We start from the raw sequence: 13,228 nt of genomic DNA, 5'->3' as shown, positions 1-13,228 counted from the left end.
GTACACAGGGATAACTATGGGATAAAATTTTTTGTACCAAATATCACGTGACCTCGATGACCTTTGACCCCAAATATACATATATGTCCATAACTCAGTAGCCACAAGTGCTACACCCTTCATATTTGGTATGATGGGACACCTTATGACGACACATCCTGTACCTCATTAATTATGCACATATCTAATTCTGGGTAAGCCCAAAGACCTAGGTGACTGATTTTTGGTATATAAGGATAACTATGGATTAAAATTTTTTTGACCAAATATCACTTGACCTCCATGACCTTTGACCCTAAATATACAGATCTGTCCATAACTCAGTAACCACAAGAGCTACACCCTTCATGTATGGTATGATGGGACACCTTATGACGCCACATATTGTACCTCATTAATTATGTGCATATCTAATTTTGAGCGAGCAAATAGAGCTAGAGGTCTGATTTTTGGTATATAGGGATAACTTAGCAATACAATTTTTTTTGACAAAATGTCACGTGACCTCAATGACCTTTGACCTGAAATATACATATTTGTCCACAACTCAGTAACCACAAGTGCTACACCTTTCATGTATGGTATGATGGGACACCTTATGACAACACACGCTTTACCTCATTAATTATGCACACATCTAATTCTGGGCAAGCAAATAGAGCTAGAGGTCTGATTTTTGGCATATAGGGATGAATTAGCGATACAATTTATTTTTCCAAAATGTCACATGACCGTGATGACCTTTGACCTTGATTATACATATATATGCATAAGTCAGTAACCACAAGTTCTATACCCTCCAATTTTGATAGGATAATCGTAATCATACCAATCCATAATCCAATGGCAGTAGGTCAGAATTCGTAAGACAATAGTTGTGAACAAAACAGCACTGAACAGACGAAATAGACGGTACACAAACAAAGTCATATTCATGAAAGAAAGATATGTGGACCTCTGGCCAGAAGATCAAGAAGTGATGTCAGGTGTTTCGAAAATAGGAAGCGCATCCTGCCCCACATGTGGCACCCGCCATATATCAATCTATAAGTCAGATAGGTAGTGGTCACTAAGTAAGGCCCAATGTCACCGATGCCATCAGTGATCATTTGTCGAAGAGAGATATTGTATTAATCTACCAGCTGCGATACCTGCCAAAAAAGCGTTTGAATGTAGAGACAAGTCTTGCTATGGTGTAACCTTGATTTAACAGTTTGTAAGAGAGATGGCCATGTCTCTCTACAACATCACCATATGAACTGCATGCTCTAGCATATCGAATAAGCTGGGAAATGTATTTTGACCAGGGCAAGTCTGAGATATCTGCGTGAACGGACGCATGGACGCATGGATGGACGGACAGACATGACCAAACCTATAAGTCCCCCGGACGGTGTCCATGGGGACTAACAATGCACTTGAGAGTGATTGACTCACATTCAAACTGAATATTGAGTGTTTGAACATGCTTGAGAAGAAACTATGGTTGATACACAGTTGAAAAATGATTAAAGTATTATCAGAAGTTACAGCTACTGTCCCTTAAGAGCTATGTGAGAGGTCAGAAATCAACAGTCTGCGCCCCAATCTGCGCTTGTGCATTTCAATCTGCGCTATCGATCTGCACTCCAATTCTGTACTATCAATCTGGGCTCCTATTCTGCGCTCTCAATCTGCGCTACTGCACTCTCGAACTCTCAGGGTACACTCAGTGTGACATTTTTCGGACAGGGTAGTGAATTTAGCTCAAAGCCGTATTATAAATGACGAGCAGTACGAAATCATATTACCATACAGTTTGAAACTTTATTGTGTTTATCCTCAAACTGTTAACAGGTATTTAAGGGGTCAAAGTTGCCAAATTGTTGACCCCATGTTGAGTGTGTAGTAATCGGACTGCTATCGTAGTAATCGGATGTCGTATTTGGAATGTGATTATAGAGGCTAAATATTGATATGTTGAAACTTCAAACCCCCGATTTTCAATTTTGATGTGTTAAGAAAAATGTTTGTAAAAATATGTGATATAAAACTATTTACGTTTAATCTATGGACGACGCAACTATATTTCGACGAGTATGGCGCTTAGATATCGGACATGGGCTGTCTGTGTGTGTTGCGTTCGACACCTTGTATCGTACGGTGTAGCTAACTTTGCCAAGTTTGTAGCCCGAAATAGCTTCTACCGGAAAAAAAACAAACTATCCAAAATGGGACAGCAGCGTCACCTGACTTAATGTGCTGTCACATGACTTGTAAAACGCTATCAATACAGAGCGAAGTGAGAACAACAAACAGCATGTCATTTAATGTCCGAAAACTGAGGTCGTCTGAAAACTGTCACACTGAGTGTACAGATCATGTAGTGAGTAGAATACAAAGAATATCCAAGGTAAAAGGGACAACATATTACATTATTGTTTTGAAAACTTGTATTTTTGTCCATTACTTTTTTCCTGAACGACTTAGCTCAAATCTCTTGTGTATAAAATCCTTCTTAACAAAGACTACCGGCACTTTTCTTGTATGTATGTTTCATTTCGCAAAAGGGCTCAATTTGAAAATTAAAAGCTAAACACCAAGGGTGTAAAACATTTTACAGGGCACTCTCGCCGTCCTACCAGTGGTTGCAATGACAAATTACTCGGCGTCTGTGTATGATTGCCTCGTTACGTTGTGTGCACTTTTGGCAGTACGATGGTCATGACTTTCTCTACGCCCTTTTTTATGTAATATTTCATGCAGGAACTTGTCTGAAGGGGCTTCGCTAAACTTCATCAAGATTTTTCCTATCGTAACCTAGCCAAAGGGATCTTTTTAAACCTCCACGTTTCAATCAACTTGCCTTGCTCTCTATTTTCGAATTGAACGTGCCTTGTCGCGCAACCTTTCTCCTTGATATGAAGTTGTACCTAGTATTGGTAAAAAGACGTCGAGTGCAACTGCCCAAAACGCAGAGTCATGTTTTGGCTAGAGTTGGATATTTCGTCTTCACATCTGTGGAAAAGTTTGCAGTTATCTCGTATGAATATATTTAGTTTTCACCACTCAAATAATTAACCGTTTTATTGGTGTAGCTAATAGTGATAGTTGGATTGAAAATGAGCTGATAGAGATGATCGGCTAGTGAAATTATTGAAATTCCGGGGACATGCTAGTGAGGGATTGTGGCTAGAGAAAGATTTACAGAGTAACCCTTGTTTACAAGAGCGGAACCTCAATCACAATTTTTGTGCTTGTTAGTTCAATCGTCCTGTATGAATATTATTTCAACAATCGGAAGAGAAGGAGCACATACATTTATAAGTGAGTGTTCTTCTATGGAATTATGGCACGTTATTTATTATCTTTGCAGACGTGAAACCATATTGCCTTAATTATATCAAGACGGGTTGACGTGATGACAAGGGAGTACATTGTCGTTTCTGACCTCCTCGCATGATATAAACATGAAGCTAGAACTTGTTTTGTTCTTGTTTTGTATTTTTATTGAATGCAATACTTTTTATTGTTTTACTTGATGTAAAGCGCTTTTGAATATTTTATTGTAGAAAAAGCGCTGTAGAAATATATTAAACATTAAACATTAAACATTAGAACGGATGTCATAACTTGTTGATCATTGCATACCATCTATGATCATACATGAAAACAAGGGAGCAGCATTGAAAGTGCCACAAAAGATATGCATTTTTAGTTGTAGGTAGTCCTTGTGGACAATTGAAAAAAGTATTTACAAACTCAAACCAACCACTGAAGTTGAAATGACTGGTACAAATCAGAGTGTTCCAAGTTCATGGGCATTCACTTCTTGCATGATGGGACTAAATCGCCTTCCTGTTATCAAGTGCAAATCTTGAAAAATCGAAAACATCTTGAGAACATTTATCATTGTTTTTACTTGTCTTCTGCAATGTGTTATGGCATCAACTTACCTAAACGTCACCATCATATATATAGTGCAGTTTCTTTGACATCACATCTCTCAGATCAGTGATGTCATCTTTATTTGAGAACTTCATTAAATCCTCAATCGGAGTCAAACTCACAACTTCAGCACTCGGTCAGAGAAACAATATTTGTAGTGACAGGCCATTTGTATTTGCATTATGTGAAACAAAAAGACATAATTTACATTTCCCTTTACGATTTTTCGCGATTTTGTGCACAATAACTGTGAATTACTTTGGCAAGTTTACTCCTAACCTACCTTCCTGATCAGTACATAGACAGCCATTGTGTCACGTCATCAACAGGTCACCGGCCACACACGCGTGTATTCAGCTAGCTTGACATTGATGGACATAGACTAGTCAATCATCATCACGGACATTGCAAACAGGTTAACCTCAGAATTGTCGGGCTCAAACCTTTCTCTGAACATGAACAGAAATGCTCAATATCGACAGAGAAATCATAAAAAAAAAGTTTTAAATAGTGATGGTAAACCAAACGTTTGTATCACTTGCACTTCCGTAGGCCATCCTACAAACTACCTCAATCACTGTCGCAAGGCTCCCTCTGCTGTGCGTTGTTGGACTGTCGTCATAAGTCGTCGTCGACTTGTAGCAAGGTCTACCATAATTGTAAGTGTACTTAACTTTGCGCTAACTATATGTACTTGATCATTTCTCGACCTTTTTATATGAGAAAGAAAATTCGTAAATGTCTCCTTCATAGCCCTAGGATCATGAGACTATAACTGTTTGGAAATGCATTCGATTGTACTTAACTCGGTATGGTGTACAAGTGTCGGTATGGTGTACAAAAATACAAATCTATTTCAACCCTAACCCATGCCATGTCTTATTATCTGGCGGGCAGCTATATCGCGGCAGTGTCATAAATGCCGTCGCAAATGACTAAAATCAAAACATTGATGGATCGAGAGCACAGAATGGGAGCGCAGATCGATAGCGCAGATTGAAATGCGCCAACGCAGATTGGGGCGCAGACTATCTATTTCTGACCTCTCACATACCTGCCCTTTAATATCATTTTATTTTAAACTTCAAAATGCTATGGATGCAGACAAACACAGTGCACAGTAACAGTAGCAGCAACATGTGTATCTTTCCTAACATGTCGCTGGAGGTACTCCTTCTTCCATCCTTTGTCTGGACATTTTTTCCAACAGCAAAATCATCTGGCACTAGATTTTCTACCAGTTCTACAATTAAACAGATCATTCACAAATAACATTGACACAAAAAATGGAGTGATTAAAAAATAACATTAAAAGTGCTAAAACAACCACTCAAACCCTAATTACTCTATGCAACAACAAAACAAAATCTTTGGGTATGAAAATTGATATTCTGCATGCGAAAGAAATTATTTAGTTTGACAACTATTTGTTCATCACAAGCTAGTGGCCTTCAGCTGGTGGGCTATGCCTAAACTATCAGTAACGTCACTACCTTGTTGTACGTAGGTATGTCCAATCCTACTACAAACTTCTTGACTGAATTCTAGCAGATGATGTGTCACTATATGCTATGAAACGTGCAAATCAATTACTACTAAACGATCTCAAACGTGTAACTTTGGCGAGAATAATGAATGATATATCTAACAAATGTTTTGAAAATTCAGTGAATATATCGATACTCACTCGCAAGTTACCGTGTTGCTGACTTCGTCGTAAGTGAAATGTTCCAACTGTCGTCTGCCATGAAGTCAAAAAACGTCTTCTACCATGCCAGCTCTTTGTTTAGCAGTGGATTCAGGATCACTTTATTATCCGTCACGACACTTTGAACTTCATCTTGGTCATTTGAAGGCCTCATGAGATACACCTGATTGCTTCACGAGGGCAACCCCTAAGCCATGTCTGTTCATGTACTAATTTATAGAGGTACGTAGTACAAGGTACAATGAACGTTGGTGGCAACTGCGCCGCCAACGGGCGCTAAACTCAAAACGCGGAAGTGAAATCGTTTAAATCCGCGTTGAGATCGCACTTGCCCTGAGTTATCGTTTCCAAAACTAATACCGATCGAAATAACTGACACTAAAGCAGCTAAAATTGCGCAAAGCATGAAATTTCACTGTGAGAGCAGTCAGAGACACTGCGCAGCTAGCGCGCAAATAAGCCTTAGCGGGAACACTGATCAGGTGCTAAACCCGCCTTGGCCTTCATCAGAAACAATAATGTGCATCATCATGTGTACGTCTGCGCTGTCGATCGCTAAAAACTGACATTGGCAAGATCTGATTAACCATAGACAGTAGAGGGGCCCCTCTACTGTCTATGGATTAACTATTCTCGCAAACTGATAACAAGCGACGTAACGCCCAATAGAGCTCCACTGTGTTATAAAGAGAATAGCTGTTTGTGGCACATGTGTTGATGAAGAAGGCAACAATTTTTGATAGCTCTTTTAAGGATGGCCTGACCTAAAATGGCAAAAATACTTTTGCAATCTTTATTTCACGCCTGTAATTTGTATTTCATACCTGGTTTTGCACTGGTTTGTCCCTTTGAATAATTCAAAGTGACATCTTCACCATCTCCATTTGTGATACTGTTGCCATCACTGCTGTTGTCATTATCATAACTATCTTCTTCAATGTTGTCATCCTTGTCAAGTGGGAATAATAATTCATTCTCTACCTCTTGGGCAAAGGTGTGTACTGATCTTTTGGAAACTATAAGTGGAGGATGGTCAATGATTACTTTAGCACCGCAATCCTGAAAAAGAAACAGGGTCTTACACATGGATGTATGACATTTTTCTAAATCCCCTAAAAGTAGGGGAGGATATTCTACATGGGAATGGTATTATGATAGTATGTGCCAAACTGCCCCTAAGTTATTTAAAAATTATGACAGTGTCGTAGCCAAATCGGGAAATGTCTACCACACGGCTACGTCTAAAACAACATATATATGAACATGTATTTTAGGATCCTGCATACCAAATTTCAAAGAATCAAATAAGGTACATGTATTGGTGTAAAAGACAAAGACATTATTTTTATCTACAATGCAAAACATAAGCATAAAAATAGCGTCAATGACACTTTGCTCACATTTTGTTACATGTGGCAAGCCAGAACGAGTGTATACATGATATTTAAAGGTCTGGTGAAATGCCCATGTTGCAAAATCACAGAAATACAGTTGATGGTCTATAAAACAGTTACACTCATTTCTTTTTTCGTTTAGCGCGCGTGATTATGAAATATGGCAAAAGAAAAATGCAAAATGGGCGTGTCCCCCGAGCCTCTCCAGTCGACTTTTTTCGGCTTTCCGAAGTTTGCCCGACGCCGTATCTCATAACGGCCAGTAAAGTATTTAACACCTCCGTAAGCTCCCTACGGGGGGTAACTGCTAGGGTTTCCGCTTACATGATCAGGACAGTGTCCTCCTTCACTATGGGAGAACGTTTTTCTTTTGGTGGCTGTGACAGCGGCAAGAACATGAACGGCTCAACTGTAAACTTTTTCAAGTTCCCGTCAAGTGTTGAGTGTTTGAACCATAATGTGCTGGTCTCTGCTGGTTCGTACGATCGGCCACGGTCCCTCGGCTGAGCCTGCCTCGCTTCTCGCTACACAGAAGGTTGGGACCTCAATGCAAATCGACAGCATGAACAGCAACACTGAATGTTGAGACTACCATTAAAATGAACAACAACACGGAACGTAGAGATCGCGATACAAATCATGGAGGTAGAGTCCCCCTTGATACAAATCGACAGCAACACGGAACGCGTCGTTGGGACGGCAATTAAATTGAAGAACAATGGGGAATACCGGACCACGAGGAACGCGATGCAAATCGACCGCAACATGGAATGTTGAAGACCGTGATTTAAATGCACAACACAGAACATCTAGACCGCAATGTAAATCAACTGCAACACCGAACCTTGTTGCCTCGATTAAAATGCGTATGTCTGCTATGTATCGCAAAAGTTTCAATTCTTGCGAGCGAGCGTTCCTATGCCCGCTACATACATTAGACAAAATGACGTCAAATTTATCACGAGGGCTCGATTGCGGGTGTCTTAGTTTCAATTCTCGCGAGAGCCATTCATGCATGCTGTACACTAGACTAAATGACGTCAAATCTCTCGCGAGACTTGGCTCGATTGCAAATACGTACGACGGAAAGAACGCAATAATACGGAAGTAGACACAGTTTTTGCGAATCGCCGAGAGAGAAGCGCAGATTAAACAAAAGACTAAAAAACCCACGTTTTTTCTTTATTTTACCATATTTTTTAAACAAAAATCAGTTTCGCCGCTGTGGCGAATTAGGATCGATTTTTTTTCGCCACTTCGGATTTCGATTCGCATTGCCGAACGTGGCAAATGGGTAGCGCGAACAGTGTTTTGTTAGCGGATACCTGGCAGAGATAAGGCGGCGTTGGACCGCTATTCGATGTAAATGAACACACCTGTGACGTCACAGACGGCCAACCTTGACTCCCGCTGAGGGCGTGACCTGAGTGTCGCAAAATGACCCCATGAAAGCCGCGCATAGAAATATCAAAAAAATTAACAATTGCGCGTACTTTTAGGTTGCAATTCTGTTGCGAGTGTAATAGTATTGACCCCCTGGAAGATATTCAGTCAGACGAACGGGACCATTTCACCAGACCTTTAACACGCTTCTATGTACCTTAGCTGGTGATATTCATAGTCAAGTGCATTTGAACAAATTTTGATGCACCATCTATTGAGGTATGAAATAGTTGGCAACTTGCAACTGTTGATCACATACACTTACACAATACCATGCAACCTAGTACATCATAACTAGTGATAAAATCAGCCATACCAAACTAAAGGTGTCCCTCATAATATTGTATTGCATAGAATTAATGTAGACAATATTTGGCCTGTCTGTGGTTGCACAATCTAAGACTAACGTAACATTTAAAGGGACATTATTTGTATCTTTTGACTTTTTTTCATTTTTTCGATGACTGAAATCCCTGGTCAAATCAATAGGAGACCTAAATTGTGACTATGGACGGCTTCAAGGATATGTAAAACCACCTTCTTGCTGTTTATGGCAAGGTTCAATGTTGGTAAGGGCATCCGCGCGATTTGAACCAACCGCCATTATTGAACCCAAGCACATGACCAATATTACTACGCATACGTCAACCATCAAAGTACAGCTGGAACGTGAACGGCCTGTGACCTACACACCAACTTCAGCACAATGGATATTGAGAAGCACACGCGCATAAACAAATGCACGTCTCACAATCTACTGTCCAATAGTGAAACTAAGCAGGGCATTTGCTTGTAAGTTTGATTTTAGTAACGATGACACGGACTGTGAAACAAATAAAACCATAGACGCAATTGGGTCAATGGTAAAACTAAAACGATGTCAGATTGCTGTGGTGATAGTGAAACAGGTACAGAGTAATGCATTTTCTGTGCATTTGATCGTTGGCAAATCTTCGTCAACTTTCAAGATTTTTAGGACATTTTCTTGCCATTACGTTGGTTCGTTTTACAAACATGACATGATCACTCGTTGAACTTGGAAACATCGCACTCGGACTGAACAGTGCACGGTGTAGCATCGGTGACATCATGACACCATGCCGGGCGAGTGCTGTCATTGATGTACTGCTCGCGAGTGGATCTGTTTGAATGTTGTTATTCTCTGTGCATTGTGTAATAAAGCTGAAGTAATTAAATTCTTTGTTTTGCGTCCACTCTAAATGGGGAAAGGTACGCGTCTAAGCGGCTGAAAAACACACTACAAGAAAATTAACACAACATTATGTAATTTGATTGCAGAAAATACAAAATTGTAACAAAATTTTAGTTCAGAAAAGCTTAGCGGGTATGTCCTAAAATTTCCTATTCAAAAACACTGTGTGTGTGTTTCATGAAAACCTAAAAGCCTAGGCAGGTAGGGACGCAAAACAAAGAATTTAATTACTTTGGCCTTATTTGTATCAGTTGAATCGCATTTCGAACCAAAAGTGAGTACATCGCAATGACAGTTGCCAAGACCCTATACATCGCTTACGGCCTCCGTGTCTCTGACCCACTCCCAAAAGTGGGCTTTGTGTAAGTATTGAAGCGCAGCTGAGCGCATCTTGTAAGCCGTGCATACACTGATACAGGTCTGTGTGTTCCCAGCGTTATACGGCCTCCATGCCATATATAGCCGGGAACACACAGACCTGTACGCAGGGCTAATTGTGTACCCAGCCGAGGTGGGTGTGCTCAAAAACGAAACTCAATGCAAGCTTGGGATTAAAAATGGGTTGTTTTTGGTGGAGAAACTGCACGCCGCAACCGAGGTGCTGCCAGCGATTTTGCACAGCCCTGCCACGCAGACGGTGACATGATGTACCGGTACGTGTCAATCGTCAAAGAACATTGCTTCAATTTCGCGATCACCTTGGCAATAACATGACTGTCTACTGAAGTTTATCCCTTCATTTTACTCTGTTTTCACATTTCTATGCCCACAGGCTTTGGGCAAGTCTACATATGCATATGGAGGAACAAACGGGACGAAAAAAATCAGCCATTATAGGCCTTGTCGTCGACTTCTTGCAGCTTGTAGGCATTTGAAATGCCCATTATAAAATGTGCTCTCTAGCAGCAAAGAAAAGTGTATCTAAGAGCAGGATTGGCCGTCAAGATCTCCATAAAAAACTGACCGTCAAAATGTAACTGAGCAAACGGCATCAGTAATAGGGAATCCCGAAACTGCAATACTGCGCTTTCGACTTTCACTTCGCGTGGTTTATTTTTTTTACACGCGGATGCTTACAGCGGCCCAGATAGCAGTTAGCAGTGTGGTCTGATCGCAGGTACTAGGTCACCTTGCCAACTCTGAGGTTAAAAGTAGTCCACCATTAACCCCTGACCCAAGGTTTTTCTATACAGTGTACGCAAACGGGATGGAAGTTGTCTATGGTCGACGTTTTTTAGACATCTTTCACTGTGTTCGCGCTGCCCATTCGCCACGTTCGCAAATGCGAATTGAAATCAGCAGTGGCGAAGAAAAATCGATCCTAATTCGCCACAGTGGCGAAAGTGATTTTTGTTGAAAAAATTCCGCAAAATAAGCAAAAACGTGGGGTTTTTTAGTCTTTTGTTGATCTGCGCTTCTCTTTCGGCGATTCGCGAAAAAACTATATCCACTTCCGTATTGTTCTCTCCAACGTACGCAATTGCAATCGAGCTAACTCTCGCGAGAGATTTGACGTCAATTTGTATAGTGTACAGCATGCACATAAATGACTATCGCGAGAATTGAACAGGCAGATGCAATCGAGCCCTAGTCTCGCGATAAATTTGACGTCATTTTGTCTAGTGTACAGCATGCAGCACAGCGAACACTCGCGAGAATTGAAACTTTTGCTACAGCAGACACACGCATTTTAATCGTGGTCACAAAGTTCGGTGTTGAAATTTATTTGCATCGTGGTCTAGACGTTCCGTGTTGCGCATTTTAATCGAGGTCTTATTTTAATGGTGGTCGATTTGCATCGCGGTCCTCATGGTCCCCTATTGATGTTAATTAAAATCGCTATCCCAGCGACGCATTCCGTGTTGTGTCGTCGATTTGCACCGCGGTCTCGACGTTCCGTTCCGTTCTCGACGTTCCGCGTATCCATGCTCAGTTGTAATTTTTTTGGTTGATTTTGCCGTATTGTTTTTTCAGAAACATACGAAATTCGTCTAAGTTTTAAGAATTAAATTCTCTAGGCGAGGACTATTCAAGCTCGTTGTATCCTCGCATTAAATTTACCGATTTTCTGTAATACAGTTATTTAGGCTATGTGGTTTACGGAAATTTTTGTGACAACTTCAGGTAAAAGGTGAATTGGACAACATTTCATTTCTGTCAGGAAATCATAGCGCGTACGTCTTTGTGCAGGTGAACTCTACGGAATTTGCTGATATCAAAGATGTTTGCTAATTTACAATGCTACTCATACTAGTACTTAACGAGATTTCCTGTCTAAATTCCCGCAAATCACCAAGAAAATCTAAAAATTACTACACATAATTAAGACTACATGTGGAGTGTCGTTTGATGACGTTCCGAACGTCTGTGCCACATTTACGCGACGTCTTGTATGACGTGACAAAGACGCTACGTGTACTGATGGAACGTAATTACGTGTAACCAAACTTCTATTTTAATCGCAGTCCGAACGTTCAGTGTTGCTGTCATGCTGTTGATTTGCATCGCGGCCCCAACCTTCCGTGTTGCAGTTCATTTTAATCGTGGTCTCAACGTTGCGTGCTGCTGTCGATTTGCATCGGGGTCTAGCCCTGCGTACGATGCTGTGTGTTCCGCTACAGCTAATCGCCCCGCTCACTCGCTTTGTGGTGAGCGGGGCGATTAGCTGTAGCGGAACACACAGCATCGTACGCAGGGCTACATCGGGGTCCAGAATCAAGCAATTTCCAGTGTTAAAATGAAGACAATTGGATACAAGGTTGATGTGTTGATAGTTTATTCTTGTGCATGCAACCGACATTGGAGATTATAGCATTATAGAAAGCTTTGTTTTCGTAAAAATGTGTGGCTAATAAAATTTGTCTGTGGCTAATAAAATTTGAAACTATTCGCCACAGTGGCTAACAGCTTTCCAAACCCAGCGCTAACACAGCTTTCAGTAAGTCGTACAACATTATCAACTGCTCGTTTGCAACAATATAAGGTCAAAAGATACAAATAATGTCCCTTTAATAATGGGCATTCCTCAGCTTCCGAAGTTAATGAAGCTGCCACACCTACATGATAATGGTATGTCCCAAACTGCCCCAAAGTTAAACAAGCATTGCAGTGTCACAGACAAATGGGGAAATTTCAAAACACAAACATTTATAAGCAAGAAGCCTGAAGCATCAGATATGTACATCTGTTTTAAAGCTATTCTAACCAAATTTCAAAGCATCAAACCAGGGATTTGTATAGAAGCCATTACTTGACTTACATAGACAAACAATTCCTTAACCCTTTTCCTGCCAAGTCGGTGAAAATCCGCTTGAAATTCGGTGTAGCTAGAATCTGAGCAGCCACGGCCGTTATCCTGCCAAGGCGGTGGAAATCGGGCTACTTTTTGGTACCCCCTTTCCTGCCTAGTCGACGGAACTACGTGTAGCAAACCCTTGCTCACGCTAGGGGTCGTTCGAGGACAGGTTTTGGGCGAGGAACGGCGTTTGCTCTCGAAATGGGTTCACAGAGAGTCCAACGACAGGGAAAGGTGCAGAAGCTACC

At 40.9% G+C, this 13,228-nt stretch overlaps 1 protein-coding gene across 6 annotated transcripts in view; it reads right to left on the bottom strand.

The window, feature by feature from the left end:
• The window catches only part of LOC139139392 (general transcription factor 3C polypeptide 3-like), a 500,706-nt gene that overhangs the window by 474,112 nt on the left and 13,366 nt on the right, over positions 1-13,228 (bottom strand). For all 6 annotated transcript variants that reach the window (XR_011553793.1, XM_070708296.1, XM_070708298.1 and 3 more), the window contains exon 2: positions 6,460-6,694. Coding sequence is in view for 5 of the 6 variants with exons in the window: in XM_070708296.1 (XP_070564397.1) it covers positions 6,460-6,694 (235 nt within the window). In the remaining variant the exon portion in view is untranslated. The remainder of the gene's footprint in view (positions 1-6,459; positions 6,695-13,228) is intronic.

The sequence above is a fragment of the Ptychodera flava genome, chromosome 8 (assembly GCF_041260155.1).
Source record: "Ptychodera flava strain L36383 chromosome 8, AS_Pfla_20210202, whole genome shotgun sequence".
Lineage (NCBI taxonomy): Eukaryota > Metazoa > Hemichordata > Enteropneusta > Ptychoderidae > Ptychodera > Ptychodera flava.
The sequence above is the reverse complement of the archived record's forward strand: the minus strand, read 5'-3'. Positions and strand labels throughout refer to the sequence as shown.